At 37.8% G+C, this 15,163-nt stretch overlaps 1 protein-coding gene and 1 pseudogene across 2 annotated transcripts; both read right to left on the bottom strand.

Moving 5' to 3' along the window:
- Positions 1 to 199: 199 nt before the first annotated feature.
- On the bottom strand, positions 200 to 3,221 carry LOC122085715 (annotated as a pseudogene).
- A 1,283-nt stretch (positions 3,222 to 4,504) lies between these two features.
- On the bottom strand, positions 4,505 to 13,743 carry LOC122085713 (peroxisomal nicotinamide adenine dinucleotide carrier-like). Of its 2 annotated transcripts, XM_042654233.1 has the most exons (12): positions 13,389 to 13,743; positions 13,178 to 13,255; positions 12,984 to 13,058; positions 10,793 to 10,923; positions 9,751 to 9,805; positions 7,453 to 7,563; positions 6,803 to 6,871; positions 6,626 to 6,733; positions 6,463 to 6,531; positions 5,508 to 5,557; positions 5,307 to 5,361; positions 4,726 to 4,886 (listed from the first exon to the last, which is right to left on the bottom strand). In XM_042654233.1, the coding sequence occupies exons 1-12, from the start codon at positions 13,467 to 13,469 to the stop codon at positions 4,860 to 4,862; spliced, it is 909 nt and encodes a 302-aa protein (XP_042510167.1). In that variant the 5' UTR covers positions 13,470 to 13,743; the 3' UTR covers positions 4,726 to 4,859. The 2 variants fall into 2 exon arrangements, with proteins under 2 accessions (XP_042510166.1, XP_042510167.1); XM_042654232.1 differs by lacking the exon at positions 5,508 to 5,557 and having other exon boundaries at positions 4,505 to 4,886; positions 13,389 to 13,739.
- Positions 13,744 to 15,163: the final 1,420 nt, after the last annotated feature.

Genomic DNA, 15,163 nt, shown 5'->3' with positions numbered 1-15,163 from the left:
ACTAATTTTGGCCATAAATCCCATTTAGCAATCTTCTGCAAACTGACTTCACTTCCTCCAATCTAAAAATAACCAAATTTACCCGCCTTCTTTTTCTTTGCAAAGCATTAAAAATTTGTACAAAATTTCGACTTCCTTAAGGAGGGCTTCATAAGCTTCCAGATCCTGGCAAAAAAAAGGGACTACAGAACATATAAAGTTGCAGAAAGTTCATGTTTCTACAGAAGAAAGATTAGCAATAATAAACAACAGATACCTGCAAGTTGGTCCTGAAGAAAAAAGGAAGGCATCTCCTAGGATATAAAATTCTCTTAATAAAAAAAAATAAAAAATTCTTAGGTACTGATAGGATATAACATGTTAGATGGTACAGATAAACACATAATGTAGATAAGGGTAATGAGCTAAAATTACGAAGGAAATGAACAAAGATTCAACAATATCAACAAAATCAACCTGTAATATAGAATCGTTACAGCCTGAAACATAAAAATGGCTGCTGATCATGATACAGCCGGAAATCTTTCTATCAATCACTGTATCAGATGAATGCAGAAGACTTTAAGGCAGGTCTTCAGGGAACTGTACATCATCACTCTGCGACGTTGGAGCTCTCATCTGCTTCATTCATCCACAATTCAAATTCAAAATGGGAAAAGAAAAAGAAAAGGTAAGTCCACACTCACTCACAGGTTTTTACCATGAAGCATAACTATTAGACTATTAATTAATTCCTTATGAGGATATTCTGAGGTGTTACATGGAGCAACACGAAATAAGGAAATTTAAGGAAATTTTGAAAGTAGATTGTACATTCTTTTTTATGTTTATGATTTACATTCCAGAAGAGAGCATCAGCTTAATTCGTTGCCATGGTCACCAAGTGTTGAACAGGGATTGACAGATTTACAGTAACTAGCAGAGTAAAGTCTATGTACATTGAGGGCAGAGATCTGCATTTGAAATCCATATGCACCGTAATTCATGCGAATGGGGGAAATGATGTGTGGCACAAGGGTGAATGTCACCAGTTGCTAAGCCTATCATAAGAAAAAAGGAACCGCTTCCCTGGTCAAGACAACAAAAGAGTTTTGAGTTATGATAGCTTCTTATGTTGGTGAGGTTCGTAGAGGTTATACCCCAAAACAAACTGTGTCTCATTCCAACTACTTAAGGATGTAATGAGAATTCTGCTCACCCATTCTACTCTTTCTAGGTCCATATCTATGATTTCTATGTATGAGCATATGACAGAACTGAGTTCAAAACCCCTCTTAACAAATCAACATCTAAATTCCGACCATAATATAAAATATACTAACTCACTAGCATGCTTTCAGACTCAAGAGAAGGAGAAGTCATCCTACTGAGAGAGTCTGCATCTTGACATTTTACAAAAAAAATTTTCTTCCTTAAATTTCAGCAGGAATCTAATTAGAATCCCCCTTCTATATTTTGAATTTTTTGAATTTGCCAGTACCTTAATCTTCTATCACCCACATGATCTACACCTGAGTGTGTATGACTCTATATTTCATACTTTCACTTGCTTTAGCACCTGAGATTGGGGAAAAATTGACAGATGTATAAATGATGTAAACCATCTCAACATGATAAACACTTTGTGGAACTGCATTGAGATACATGCAAATTTCTGTAGAATGCAACTTTATTTGGTAATGGTGGAAAAGCTCGAAGAAAGAATTTTAACGGTTAAACAACCGTGATCCTCCAGAGTCCAGATCTTTCCCTTAATATAAATGGCCATTCCCATAACCAAAAGACAGTCATACAGAGACAAAGATAGAGAGATCATATACAGAAAACACAATTATAACAGTTGTTTAGCCACTAAAAATCTTTCATACATAAATGTGCATGTCTCAATACACAGTTCCACAAAGAATCCAAATACCATAAACTTGTGAGTGCATGCTTGTACCTAATTAAGCCAGATGAATTCTTTTTGAGGTCAAAGTAAATAGCTAAATGATATTAACTTCTGACTGTTATCGCATCTTAGGAACCAATTTGCTTAACTTCATGAAATTAGAAAGCTGTTCTACCCAAAAAAAAAAAAAAAAAAAATGCTGAGGAAAAGGAAGCTAATGAAAATAGGTTGTAGTTATTAATCAGTAATTACTGAACTTCAAAAAAAAAAAAAAAAAAAACCCTGCACAGAGTAACTGAACTAACCTTCAATTTCTTCGTCTTCCTCCTGTTCTTCTTCGATCTCATCCTCGGGTTCAGCTCCCTCATAATCGAACCCATACATTCTGTTCAGATAATCAATGGCCGGCCGAGTAAGCACTAGCTTATCAGAGTTCAAGATATCAAACAGGTTCAGGGTCCTGGGCGTCAGCAATCTCAACGTCTCAATATTTCGACTCGACAACCTCACATTGTCCGACACTTCCATAAACAAGAATATCGATTTCTCCTTGGGGTCGACCCCCAACCTCTTCATTGCTGCAATAAATTCCTTGGTTTTGGGCTTTTCAAATTTATCGGAGAATCCTCTACAACTGTCATATTCACCGCTGCGCTTGATAAAGCAGTGGCTATCGCCAATCTCTTGTCCTTCCGATTGATTTTGATGCTCCAATCTCTCGGCTTAGGACCAATAATAACACCTCCCCCTGGTCGGAGAGGAGTTCTCTGGGATCCTCGCCTTGCGCGACCAGTCTTCTTCTGTGGGTAGGGTTTCTTTCCACCTCCACGGACTTCTCCTCTCGTTAGAGTCGAAGCTGTTCCTCTTCGCTTGTGCTGTAGATCGGTGATGATCCCTCTATGGACAACGGCCCGGGCTGACTCCAGTGGAGCTGCTTTGAGGTCGAGATACGTTTCTCCGACCTTCTCGCCATCAAATGAGATCACCAGAAGGGTCGCAACTTCCGAACGAATTACTAGAGTTTTAGCGAACTCGGTGCTTGAGGATCTGGAGCGAGAGAGCGGCCTTACGGCTTTCAGAGAATTGGGATTTGAGATTGAGAGAATTTAGGGTTTTGGTTAGGAGAAGTGAGAAAGATAGAGAAAGAGAAGAAAGATACCAAATGGATTGTCGTAGAGGTCGCCATTGCTCGGTGAGTGTTGAAGTCTGCAAGTGTTATCCACTATCCGTTGTTGAGGCTCGACACTCGATCAGTTTTTTTTTTTTTTTTCAAAGAAAAAACTTTATAAAGAAAACCATAAGCCGAATTAGCAATGTTTATACCTATTACCATAGCTACTAATTAAACCCTTTCCATCCCCTTAATCTAACCATAAGTAAGTTGTTAGATTTAATACAAAAAATTGTAGGTGGTTTTCAAAATTCTCCAACTCCTGTTGGAGTGGTATAGGCACCCAAGGCCGATATGTTAATTGTTCCTTTTTCTTTGTTACCATTATCCTTTCTTGTAGTCCCTTTGTAGCCACCTTATCACTTTTCCTGGCAACAAATAATTTGCTTGAGATAAGATACATTGATTATTGAGAATGAAGGAGAAAGTCCATTCAGAAAAATTTCCCCCTCATTAGTAAAAGCAGTGGCAGTTAAACAGAATTCTTTAATTGGTGGGGGTATTTGTCATAGGCTGGTGATTGGTGGAATTCATCCTTCTTGCAAGGATAATTCCATTGGCTCCACTAGTAGTCCAATACTCAACCTACTTAGAGTATGAGAATGGGATATCAAGATAATTAAACAAGTACATAAGAAGCTTATTGAATGACAAAAAAAAAAAAAAAAAAAAAGATTTAAAACCCAGCAGTCGGGCTGCCTAAATTCTCCTCGAGAATTCACACTCAAATAATCTAGGTCACATATATTATTGTTGATCGTGGCAGGCAAAAAACACAGGATGGGTCAATATCTACCCATTTAATCAGTCTCTCCTTAGTGGAGATCTTGCATGTTCAGCTCTTCAAATGGACATCTTAAACTTATGGTGAATATTGAGTTTTCAAAAAAAAGTACCATCATGGTAAGAATGGAGAGAAGCATGAACACCTGTTAGTGGCTTTTCGGGTAGTTGCTGCTACTTTATATGAAGCGTGAGGTGCGTAGTAAGCCGGGATGAGTTATCCACATATCTGGACTCGAACAAACTCAGCAATTCTCGGGATGCTAAACCGCATCTCATTTTTGTTTGACCTTACGATCTTAATTTTTGTCCCTTCAAAATGGTTGATTCTTGCCATGAAACCTTAGAATAATTGAGTTTTCAGATTTGAGGGCCGATTCTAAGATTCACAGGATTGATATCTAATTCTGTAATTAAATCATTTTCTAAAATTTTTATTTCTTGATGGATTTTCAAAGCTCTGTTTTGTCACAGGGAAAACTCTGTTTTAGCTGAAACTTGACTTTGTTAATGAGGAACCTCATGCCCTACTAGTCCACAAAATGCAAATGCAAATGCAGGGCTCACTGAACAGTCACGTTGCAAATATCATTGCAATATAAGAACGCTTCCTACATGGCCAAACAGGAAATCATTCCTTAGGCAATATATAATGCAAATTGTTCTTTATAAGAGTTTTCACATTTTTGAAGATTTTTTTATTTCCTTTTATTTAAGATACAAGGGTGCCAACTTTGGCATTTCATCTCCAATGTACAGTTTCTGCCCAGCAATGGGCGATAAGAATGTCAAATACATGTCCAAAAAAAAAAAAAAAAAAGAACAAAGTGAGCAACAAATATCATGAGGGCACAGATCTCACTACACTAATCAGCTTCGCATCCTTTTTCACCAGCAAATGAACCCCCTTCACAAGTTCTTCCTTAAACGTGAACAGGAAAGCAGCAGCAACCACACTCTGTATAATTTTTGTGCTCATCCCCTTATAAAACCCGGATAAGCCTTCATATTGGATCATCTTCGTGATTGCATCAACTGTACCTGCAATTAGAACATTGGATCAAAATTTTTTTTTTGGGGGGGGGGGGGAACCAAGTTGTATCACTATAAGTTCATGAAGATTTAAATGATGGTTTGTCACCAGATGTTGGCATAATAGATCATTTCACCATCTCAGTAACTCCATGAAAATCTAAATTGTCTTTTATCAATATTCATTTATACGTGTTAAGGATTAATTTCTTTATTACAATAGATGATTGCAACTAGAGTCTACAGATTTCTACATGTTGGATGGTAATGATTATCCAAGCAGGAAGCGTCATTTTTAACCCATCATTTACAACCACAAAATAGGAAATGCCATTTGATTTCAGGACCTCTTCGAAGGTCATCCAGGTAAAGCCTGTATTCTCATAATTTCTTCACATAGAAGAAGATAACCATGCTATTGTTTCTGACCTTTATAATGATGTGTTTTGTCTCCTCCGGACACTTGTTTTGCCTGAAGCCTTGACTGCAAAAGCAATAGAATGATTGGATAATGAAGACATATCACAGGAAAATTTTTACATAAAGCCACAAAACTCAGAAATTTCCAATTGCAACTAGGCATACAAACTTTGGATCAGCCAATTTTATCTCCGGATTGATGTATTGTACCTCAACCAATCTTTATAAATCAAGCTGCAGCTGTTGGCGGTCCAAGTGAACTGAACAATGACACCATCCAATCACAAATTGGCGCACGAGCTTGCATCAGCCAACTTTCAAAGGGAGATCTAATGTCCAATGGACAACTGATTACCAATGATTATAGGAAAAGTGGCTGGACCATCCAACCCAGTTGGTGGTCCAACCACCTGGTCAAAGTGACCCAATCAGTGACACTTAATGCAATTGTGAAATGCTAGATTAATTGTTAAATGCATCTCATGTGACAGGTGCCCCCCCTATTGCTCAGTAGTAGTAGCACATTAATTTCATATACTGAGAACTGAAGGTCTCCGGTGATGAGAGTTTTCAATGGTCATTTTAGAACAAGATGCTCCGTTGGCATCAAAATCATCGGAGTAGACCTCTTTAGGCAAGAAACCAGGGGGTGGGGGGAATTGATGCAACCTTTTCTTTTTGGGTGCAATTGATGCAACCTAGGGTTCAATGACCCTGATGCAAGTTGCTTTGGGCCCACCAACGTGAATAAATTCCAAATATGAAGAAACAGTAGCAATCTTGTAATTTCCTGGACAGTTTAGGACCTCTTTGGTCAACAAGGAACCACAAGGATATAAAAGTAGGATTTTTTTTGAAGGAAGGAAGGGCTAATTTGGAAGTTCAGAAAGAATGGGGAATTATATGAAAGACACAATAAAGTAAACTTTCACTTTTTGATGGTGAACACAGTCAAGTCACCAGGTTTCAGCCAACTTCATAGGAGGTTTTTCCCCGATCTGAGTGATTTGACTCGATGAATAACCAATTCTCAGTCATCATGCATCAACCCAAATCTAGATTCAGGGTGAGCTGATTAGCAACTCCTAGTCGAAGGGTCATGATTTGGGTAGCTCTGTAGGCTTTCTTAACCACAGCCCTATTTCTACAAGCTGATGTCAATTACCTTCACCACAAGGACAGGATAAGTCACCACAGTTGCTCCCAGTTTAGCTACAGCTCCAAGAAGAAAAATCTGGTAAAGTCATTGAACAAAAGGAACATTAAAATGTCTGAAGCCATATAGCTGGAAAAGGAGGTAATTCTCATACTTCGAGTGGACAACCCACCTCTAAAGCAGTTATCCCAACATTTCCCTTGTTCCTTGAGGCACGCCTAGCCTTTAGCTTCTTTAAAAAGGTCTCATACAACATGAACTGTATGGAGGGATTGCTAACCTGTAACACCACCAGACACATTTTAGTGCCCATCATTTCTTTAGTGCCAAGAAGAGACTTAGTTCTTACCATCATGAGTGTTGGAAAAACGCCCTTCCAGAAACCCAAAACCCCAGCTTCATCGTAGATCTCTTGTACCTGTACACATTAGAAACTATTCAGTCCTAAACCCATGTGTCAGATATTCATGATATTCAGTTATTCTTTCTCATTTTCCAGGTTTTGTTGCAAGCCACAGATATAATCAGAAACCAAATTTCGTGATAGTCATCTCTCTTTCAATATCATTGTGCGATTGTCATGAAACTTCAACACTCGGGTTTCTCAATGTCATCATGTTTGATGCCTCAATCGTCATACATCTAATAAGAAGAGTGACATGCATCCCAATAATATGACAATTGCGAGTTAACAACTGAATGTTTCTGCCAAGTTTATAATAGTAGAAAGGAACAAAATCCATAGCCTATGTTGCATGCCCACCAAGCTTCCAAGATAAAACCCAGCACTCAATCTGTCCTACCCAGGAGATCACTTCTTAGAGGGAAACCCGGGTTTTCCAACTACCAATGATAGTCTTTTGGATAATAATAAGAATATACAATATCTTTAAAAGTAATGGATTGAATATTATTCACAAACAATTTTTGTGGCATAAATTTCATATGCAACCACCAGGTTGTATAATGGAATTGTCACTGGGTTATATTTTTACATACAGCATGGCTAGTCCCATATGGAGGAGGCTCCACGGCAGCAAGAATTGCTTCATCTGACCTAACTGAAGGACTCTCAGAAGGCCTTTGGTCTGTTGAGGCTTTTGTGTGAGTCTGTGAAGCAACAACACAAATAAAGCTTATAAATCAACTCAGGATGATAATAATTGGTAATAAAGACAAATATTCTTGTTATCACATCATTGGCTATGAAGTATGCAGAGATGGTTTGTTTTGAGTCACATCAATGGATTAACCATATGTACTGTTTCCTTACGAGCCAAGCTTGTTCAAGCTACTATTGCCAATCTACTCTACAAATACATACTAGCATATTTGTTGTTTCTTAATAAATCAACTCTTGCAAAAGTGGCTCCTTTTACCAAATGGCATGGTCTTATAGGCTCAAACTTGCTACATGTGACAAGGATTATTTGAGTAGTATGTGGACAAATCTGTTAATTATCAGAGTCATTTCAAAACAGAAAACTCAGCCTCATTTATATTTACGCATAATTTCTCAAACAGCTTAAAGCTCTCTTTGGTTGGATTTCTATTTTAATTTTAAGGAGCTATTTCAGTTTATCAGGTTGTCTGATATGATTCTTGCACCCAATTTCAGAAAATTACAGAGAAATTAAAATCAAGTTGAATAGAAATCTTAAAATAGCAGGGGATTTATTTCACAATTTCTATTCAACTTAATTTCAATATATTTCATGCAAACCTCATATCTCCTCTCTTTCTCTCTATCTATCTTGTTTTGATTACAAAGGGAGAAGAAAGCTATGTGAGCCACTGCCCCCCACCCTTCCGTAATAGACATGCCACTGCTCCCCCCCCCCCCCCCCCCCCCCCCGGGGTGATGCCTACTCCCGCATCCTCCCTTCTCCTGCACCCCTGCCCCCTCACCCTCCTTTGCGTCATCCCCTGCCAAACCCCCACTTCTGTCACCGCTGCCATCGGCACTCCCACACCCCCACCCCCCTCTGCAAACCCTAAACCCAAATGTTGAATAATATTTCTTGCTCAGACTCCACTTCTGTGACATCGTGAGCACAACCCTCAATGATCTCTACTTCAACGTCTATGTCAATGGGATGATGAGCATGGCCAGTCTCAACCTCTCTACCATCACTGACAGCCTCGACACCGCTTATTGCCAGGGTTCTGTATTCAATGCCTCTGCCGTCATCAATGGTGCCATAATGGTGCAAGCGGGTCCAGCTTCCAACATTCAATCAGGAACACGCAATTCCGTCCTCAACAGTCTTGAGGTCATGAAGTTAAGCAATGAGGCCGGCAGCTTGGATGGCCTGTTCACCATCAGGTCGTATGTAGGATCTTTGTCCACCAATAGCAAGCTTAAGATGGTCACAATGCCTCGGCCTGGGAAACACGGCCATGCTGTTTCTGGGCATGATGTTCGTGTGGTGCCAGAAAGAGGCCTCCCGATTGGCAGGAGTGCAACATCTTCTCGTTGTGGCTACTACCTCTTCATGCCAGCCCAGGCCCTGGATGCAAGCTTGGATGAGATGTTGGTGAGCTATGGAAGAGGGGGTGCAGGGAATTGCAGAGGGACAGGGTGGGTGGGTGGGGTCGACGTAGGGAGATGCAGGAGTGGAGAGAGAATCTATTCTTGAAAGTGGAACTACCAAATGAATTTCTTATTCCTGAAATATTTTCAATTGATGCAACCAAACAATTTCAATTTCTTGACCAAAAAACTACTTGTTGACTTATTTTAAGAAATAAATCTGAAATTTAAATAGAAATCCAACCAAAGACAGCTTTAGGTAGAATGGTTTACCTGGAGGGTTGAAGGTGCTTTATGTAACTGAAACTATTCATAATATTTTACTTTTTTCTTTCTTTTTTCTTCTTCTTTTTTCCTTTTTTTTTTTTTTTTTTTTTTTGGGGTGGGGGTGGGGGTGTGGGTGGGGGTGGGGGTTGAGGGGTTTAGAGAAATAGAAGAAAAAAAATGAACCTATTCCCAGTTGAGTAAATAAGCTTGGAAAACCTTGCAGAAGACATGGTTCAAAGTTCAAACCATGAAGCAGAAGGCTACTTCGTGTTGTAACGAGACCAATAATCAGGTAGTAAATTGTTGCCAACGTAAAGATTTAAAATTCATTTTTAAGAGTACCAAATGAATCTAATAACTTATAGAAATAAATCCAATAAATTATATGAAATTGTTTTACAAGACAAGGAAGACAGCATTGAGCTTCAAAATGGAAAAAAAAAGTTCTAATCACACATGAAGTTTAGATGGGGTTGAATATGGACTTAGTTTTTTACCTGCATTCGGGTAACAACTACCCATATTGGGTTAGTCAACAGCACATTCACGCACCTACAAAAAGATGATATCAAGCAATACTGTAAAAAACGAACCCATATGATGAGATGAAGAGGAGTGAAATCTGGAAGCTATCAATCAAGTATTCACCAAATATCTCTGATTCACGAAGTCATTGAGCAAGAAGAAAATTAGCATTTAGTGAAAAAGAAAGAAATGCTTCAACAGGCAGAACTTTAAACAACAAAGCAATAGCAGAATGCAATGGTTAAGGGGAATCTATTTACACCTCTTTAAAGGTTTCTTCAGGTTTAAGGGTCAATTACAGTTGAGGTACCGACATTAAGAAAACTATGTTTGGGGTACTTCATGTTTCAAATATTATGTTTGGGTTCCTTATTAACTGAACCTCTCTCTCTCCTCGCTTCCACCCTTGCCTCAACCCCCACATCGCCAATGCCTTCACTTCTGCCTCTGCCCTCCCTCAGCTCCTCCCTACCACTTCCGCTCTAATCTATAACCCTTTTGATAGGGGCTAGTATACTGAAACACAAAAAATCAGAAAATCCACCCCTTGACAAGATCACAGATGATCACAAAACCAGATTATAGGGAAGTTTCTAGAAGGCAAACTTTTAGATTAGAGTCCGAGTCTAGTCGAGTGTAGTATCCAAGCAATAGATCAAATCCCCAAAGTTTGAACAAAACCCAACGGTTGGATTTAGAACAACATATGAAACTTCAGAATTAAACAATAAGATTTCCAGATTTGAGAGATTTTCTGTATCACCAGATCAGTGTCTCTGATCTGTCCAAAAACAGATCATAGATAAATCCAAAGGTTATATAAAGGAACAGAAATTCCATGATACAGCATGGCAAAAAAAAAAAAAAAAAAAATTGAACCAGAGCATGGATAAATCCAAAGGTCATATAAAGGAACAGGAAAGGTACTGGAGATGTGAAAACATCTTATGAAGGGAGCAAATGAAGGATTCCGAGACAAACTAATTCTATGAAGATTGCGTGTTGGTAAATCACCCAGATAATGCAGCCACCACAAGCCATGACAACATTCCAACTGTTCCATCACCAGAACCTTTCTTAAAGCGATCAAGAGCGGAAGCTTCTGCCTTGTTCCTGAATATTTGATAGAAATAGTAGTAAACACCCTGTACCAATATAAAAGTGATGAAATGAGCCAAAAAATTAAACTCTAGAAGAATATGCTCATTCAGCACTGATTCCCTATTGTAAAGCCACTTTGCTGTAGATGACATATTCAAGTCAAGTTTTATTGTTAGGAAATACTAATGAGTTATACTGCAATGTCAGGAACAAGGCACAGACCAAGCAGCATAAAATAAAGATTAAAAAATAACTTGACAATGTAAGAGTTTGTAAGAGAGAAGAGCCACGAGAATGAGTATGCATTTGGTTCCTTCCAAAAAGAGTATTGAGGATGACCAGATTTGACATTGACTGTAGGGTCAAAGAATATCAGCTCACTCAGAAAATCAGTGAGAAGAACAGAGATCAGGAAATAAAGGGGACCTGCATTATTTGGGTGAAGATTTTTCACCTGCTCTCCTCAATGTCTACAATGCAACTTGAATAGTTTTTATAGGGATTGTCCGAATGGCACCTCTATAGGTGTATTTAGAACATGTAACCTTCTTTTGATTGCCCCTTGTCTTATTTATAAAAGCTCTTTAAGTCAAGGGTAGAAGAAGGTTATCAAAATTAATTGGAAGTGACCTACTAATATCATTTCAAGAGTTGTCATTGTCCCGCATGCTTTATGAGTACACGTGAAATGCCAAGTTTTACCCTCACTCAAAGAAATAAAGTTTATTAAACTAAAAGGGCAAAAAAAAAAAAAGATTAAACTATTTGACACCTTAATGTCAATAAGAAAATCCTTTTTAATCTTTTTTTTTTTTGGGTAATAAAATCCTTTTTAATTATTAAAAAAAAAAAAAGAGTTCCATACAGACACACTTGGGATTTGTATTTTCACTATACTTAGAAAGTTAATATTTTTCATGGTTCTCAGACCATAAAAAGGTTAAACTTTTAAGGGACTTCCTAAAATCTGTTGGTTCAAATCAAAGAAGAACTAGAAGCATAGCTTTAATAAGCTAGATAACTGATATAAAATGTAACATAGTAATATAATGCAATGTTGGCAGACAGAAAAGCTTCACCGATAAAAATGGAGTTCACAACTTCACGATCCATGTAAATTGCCGTGTATTGCATTGATGTTCAAAGAACATGCTTATCAGAGCCATGAAAAATAAGCATTAATTTTTGTGATCATAAGATTTCCTTGAATAAGTCGTTTTGCCCAAGGACTAAAAGCCTTCTCTGATTTCTCTCTAAGTATAGACCATTAGACCCTGATGATACTCAATTTATTTACATTTTCAACACCCCCCCACCAAAAAAAAAAAAAAGGTTAGTGGTGCCCACAAAACTACTAATGCATTAACATATGCCAACCAACCAAAGAATTCTGCTGTGTCCTGGAAGGCCATTTCAATGTTTATTCATTAACAAGAGTCTGTATGGTCTGGTTAGAACAAACATTGCTTGAGTCTACCACTGAGTCTGTCGGGCTATTTAAATGTTTATTCATAAACGAGAAAGCCAGAGTCCTTCTGGTTAAAACAAACATTGCTCGTGTCTACAACAGAGTCTGTTGCCCATTTCAATGTTCATTCATAAACGAGAGTCAGTGTCATTTCTGTTTAGAACAAACATTGCTGAAGTTTACCACAGTTTTTCTTTAGTCAATAATCTTCTTTGTCCTAGTTTCTTGTCTAACAGTTCTAAATTTCAATTAAAGTGTCCTTCTTATATCAAAAGAACTATTCATAAATTATGACTGCAAGGTAACCCCATTTAATTTTGCCTACATGAAAGAATTAATAATAGATTCTACACTAAGAAGTCCTCAATGTTAATTTATATATTAAAAAATTCTGAATTTCCGTTCCTTTCTTATCTCTTAACAGCTGGGTTTGAAACTTGAAAAAGTTTGATCACAATATTAAAACCCATTCCACATGAACCCAAACACACTGAGAGTGACAACTTTTATAAAACAGTCTGGTTCAAGTTACCGAACTGGTGATACACGGACCATTTAGGCATTAAATTTCAACACTAAAGAGTACCAAATTGCGCTCATTAAAAAACAATGGGAAAAGGAGTATAATGCTCTCACTTGAGATGCAGCAGTTCCAACCAACGACGGCGTCAGGCCTCCATATAAACGCTCCCATCCCTCTTGTTTAGCAACCTGCAACCCATTAAACCCAAAAGAAATATGCATATCAATATATATATATATATATAGAGAGAGAGAGAGAGAGAGAGAGAGAGAAAATCCGTAAAAGTAATAGTTGAAGATTACAGAACCTGACATATTTGTTCAATCGTTCCAACTTTCGTCTTCGACTTATTTGGATCTCGATCGGTCTGTTGACGAGTGTTAACCTAGATTGGAGCAACCCATTATTATTATTATTGTCAAAATAAAACCATAAAAAAATGCGACAATTGGCAGATCACAATAAAGAAAATTCCTTTAAAAAAAAAATAATTATACTAAAAGAAGAACAGAAAATACAGTTTGTAAGGGATATGTGATGAGCTGAGCGATGATTCCCCCTCCAGCTCCAGCCAATCCATTGATTAAAGCATCTGACATATTTCCTAAGAAAGAAAGAGGAAAAACGGAGTAGAAGCTCCGGCTAATCGAGTGATTGAGAGAGAAAAAGAAGAAGAGAAGGTAAAAAGAGAAACATTCAAAGGGGGGAAGAAGCAGGCGGGAGCCTCAAAGAACGTGTATGAATATCTCAGAGTTTGGCTGTTGTGATCTAATTTCATGTCGTTTCTCTATCAGAATTCAGAGAAGAGAGAGTCGTCCTTCTGCTTTCGGTCTTCCCTTCGAGAAACAATTAAACACAATAAAGGACATTGTTGCTTGTAATACCTGAATCATTAATAGCAGTGGGCCAGTGGCCTTAGCCGGACCAAATTACCCTTCGCCAATACCCAAAATGTCTAAATTATTCTGTCCTCATGGGTCACGATGGCATATACCCGTCAACCCTGTGGTCCGCGGTCAAAGATCCATGATCCAATCAAGAATCACTATTTCGGAATTCTACTAAAACAGAACATACTCTTCTCTGCTTTCTCGGATTGGAAAACCATACTACAAGGCACAAACAGTGAGTTACAGGGGAATATGCATTTAAAAAAAAAAAAAACATGTGCCGAGGGGATGAATAAAATATGGGTAAAATAAAGTACCCTGATTGCATAGTCTTGGGTCAAGACACAACAAGGGGACAAAATGATACCCCACTCCTTGTTGATAACCATGTGGGCTTTTTCATTGGTCTTATGTTAGTATAGGAGTTGTGCAATCGGAGAGTATTCTTATCCAATAAAAAATTAACATATTTACTATTGAACAAAAAAATTATACCAAGGAAAGTAAATAAGATTATAATTTGTTTCATTTTTTTTTTTTTAATTAAGTTTGGTTACAATGAGATTTTTCCTTAAACTAAATTAACATTTCCATCACATGGCAATAATTAGAAGGAAAAAATATATAGTAAATTTTCCATCTCAAGATATTATCAACAATTATTTGACAAATACAATTTATCCACAGGCCATTTAAAACAATAAAAAAAATATTTTAATTGACCTTACAAAAAAAAAAATAATAATAACAAGTGATTTTGTTGAAGTCGTTTTCTATTTACTGAATCATATTGAGTAGGAGTGCAAATTTGGATTTAGCAAGCCTGAACTTGCTTCAACCCACCTTGAGCATCATAAGGCATGTGCTGGGTTTTATAGCTTATAAGGTGAAGGTTGAGATTACTTAGCCAGGGCCAAGGCTGAGCTGGACCTAAGCGGAGGCCTTAGGTTGAGCCCAACCACTTAGATATATCTTTAACCCATTTTAAATATATGTAAATCACAACAAAAAGTGATGTAAGTGGCTTGAATGTCTAGCCTTATTTATAGGCATCACATTTTCTAACCTTTCTCAAGTTGAAAATTTAAGAAGAAAAGAAAGGAATGATAATAAGTAAATAAGAGAAAAAGAAAGTAGTTAATTTGCAAAGTCCAACAAACAATTAAGAGTCCAACAAATATCTCAACCCGACGTCCCGACCTAAGGTCGGGCTGGGCTTGTGCTAAAAGCAAAGGGGGACCCTGGGCTGGGTCTGGAATATCTTACAAACAAGTATCGTACGTCACGCTGGGGGACAAACTGTGACAGCTTATCCATCCCCGTCCATCACGTTGAAAAGGGTAGGAATGAGAATTTGATTTTTCCGGGAGGTTTACAAGAACTTACCTATACTAACCTTCGGA

The sequence above is a fragment of the Macadamia integrifolia genome, chromosome 8 (assembly GCF_013358625.1).
Source record: "Macadamia integrifolia cultivar HAES 741 chromosome 8, SCU_Mint_v3, whole genome shotgun sequence".
Lineage (NCBI taxonomy): Eukaryota > Viridiplantae > Streptophyta > Magnoliopsida > Proteales > Proteaceae > Macadamia > Macadamia integrifolia.
Note: the sequence above shows the minus strand (reverse complement) of the source record. Positions and strands in the feature narration are given on the sequence as shown.

Coding starts and splice junctions, on each gene's coding strand:
- LOC122085713 (XM_042654232.1), bottom strand. CDS start 13,469: ATGTCAGATGCTTTAATCAATGGATTGGCTGGAGCTGGAGGGGGAATC. Junction 9,806..10,792: donor GTGGTGGCTGCATTATCTGG/GTGATTTACCAA, acceptor ATCTTTTTGTAG/GTGCGTGAATGTGCTGTTGA. Junction 6,872..7,452: donor CATATGGGACTAGCCATGCT/GTATGTAAAAAT, acceptor TAATGTGTACAG/GTACAAGAGATCTACGATGA.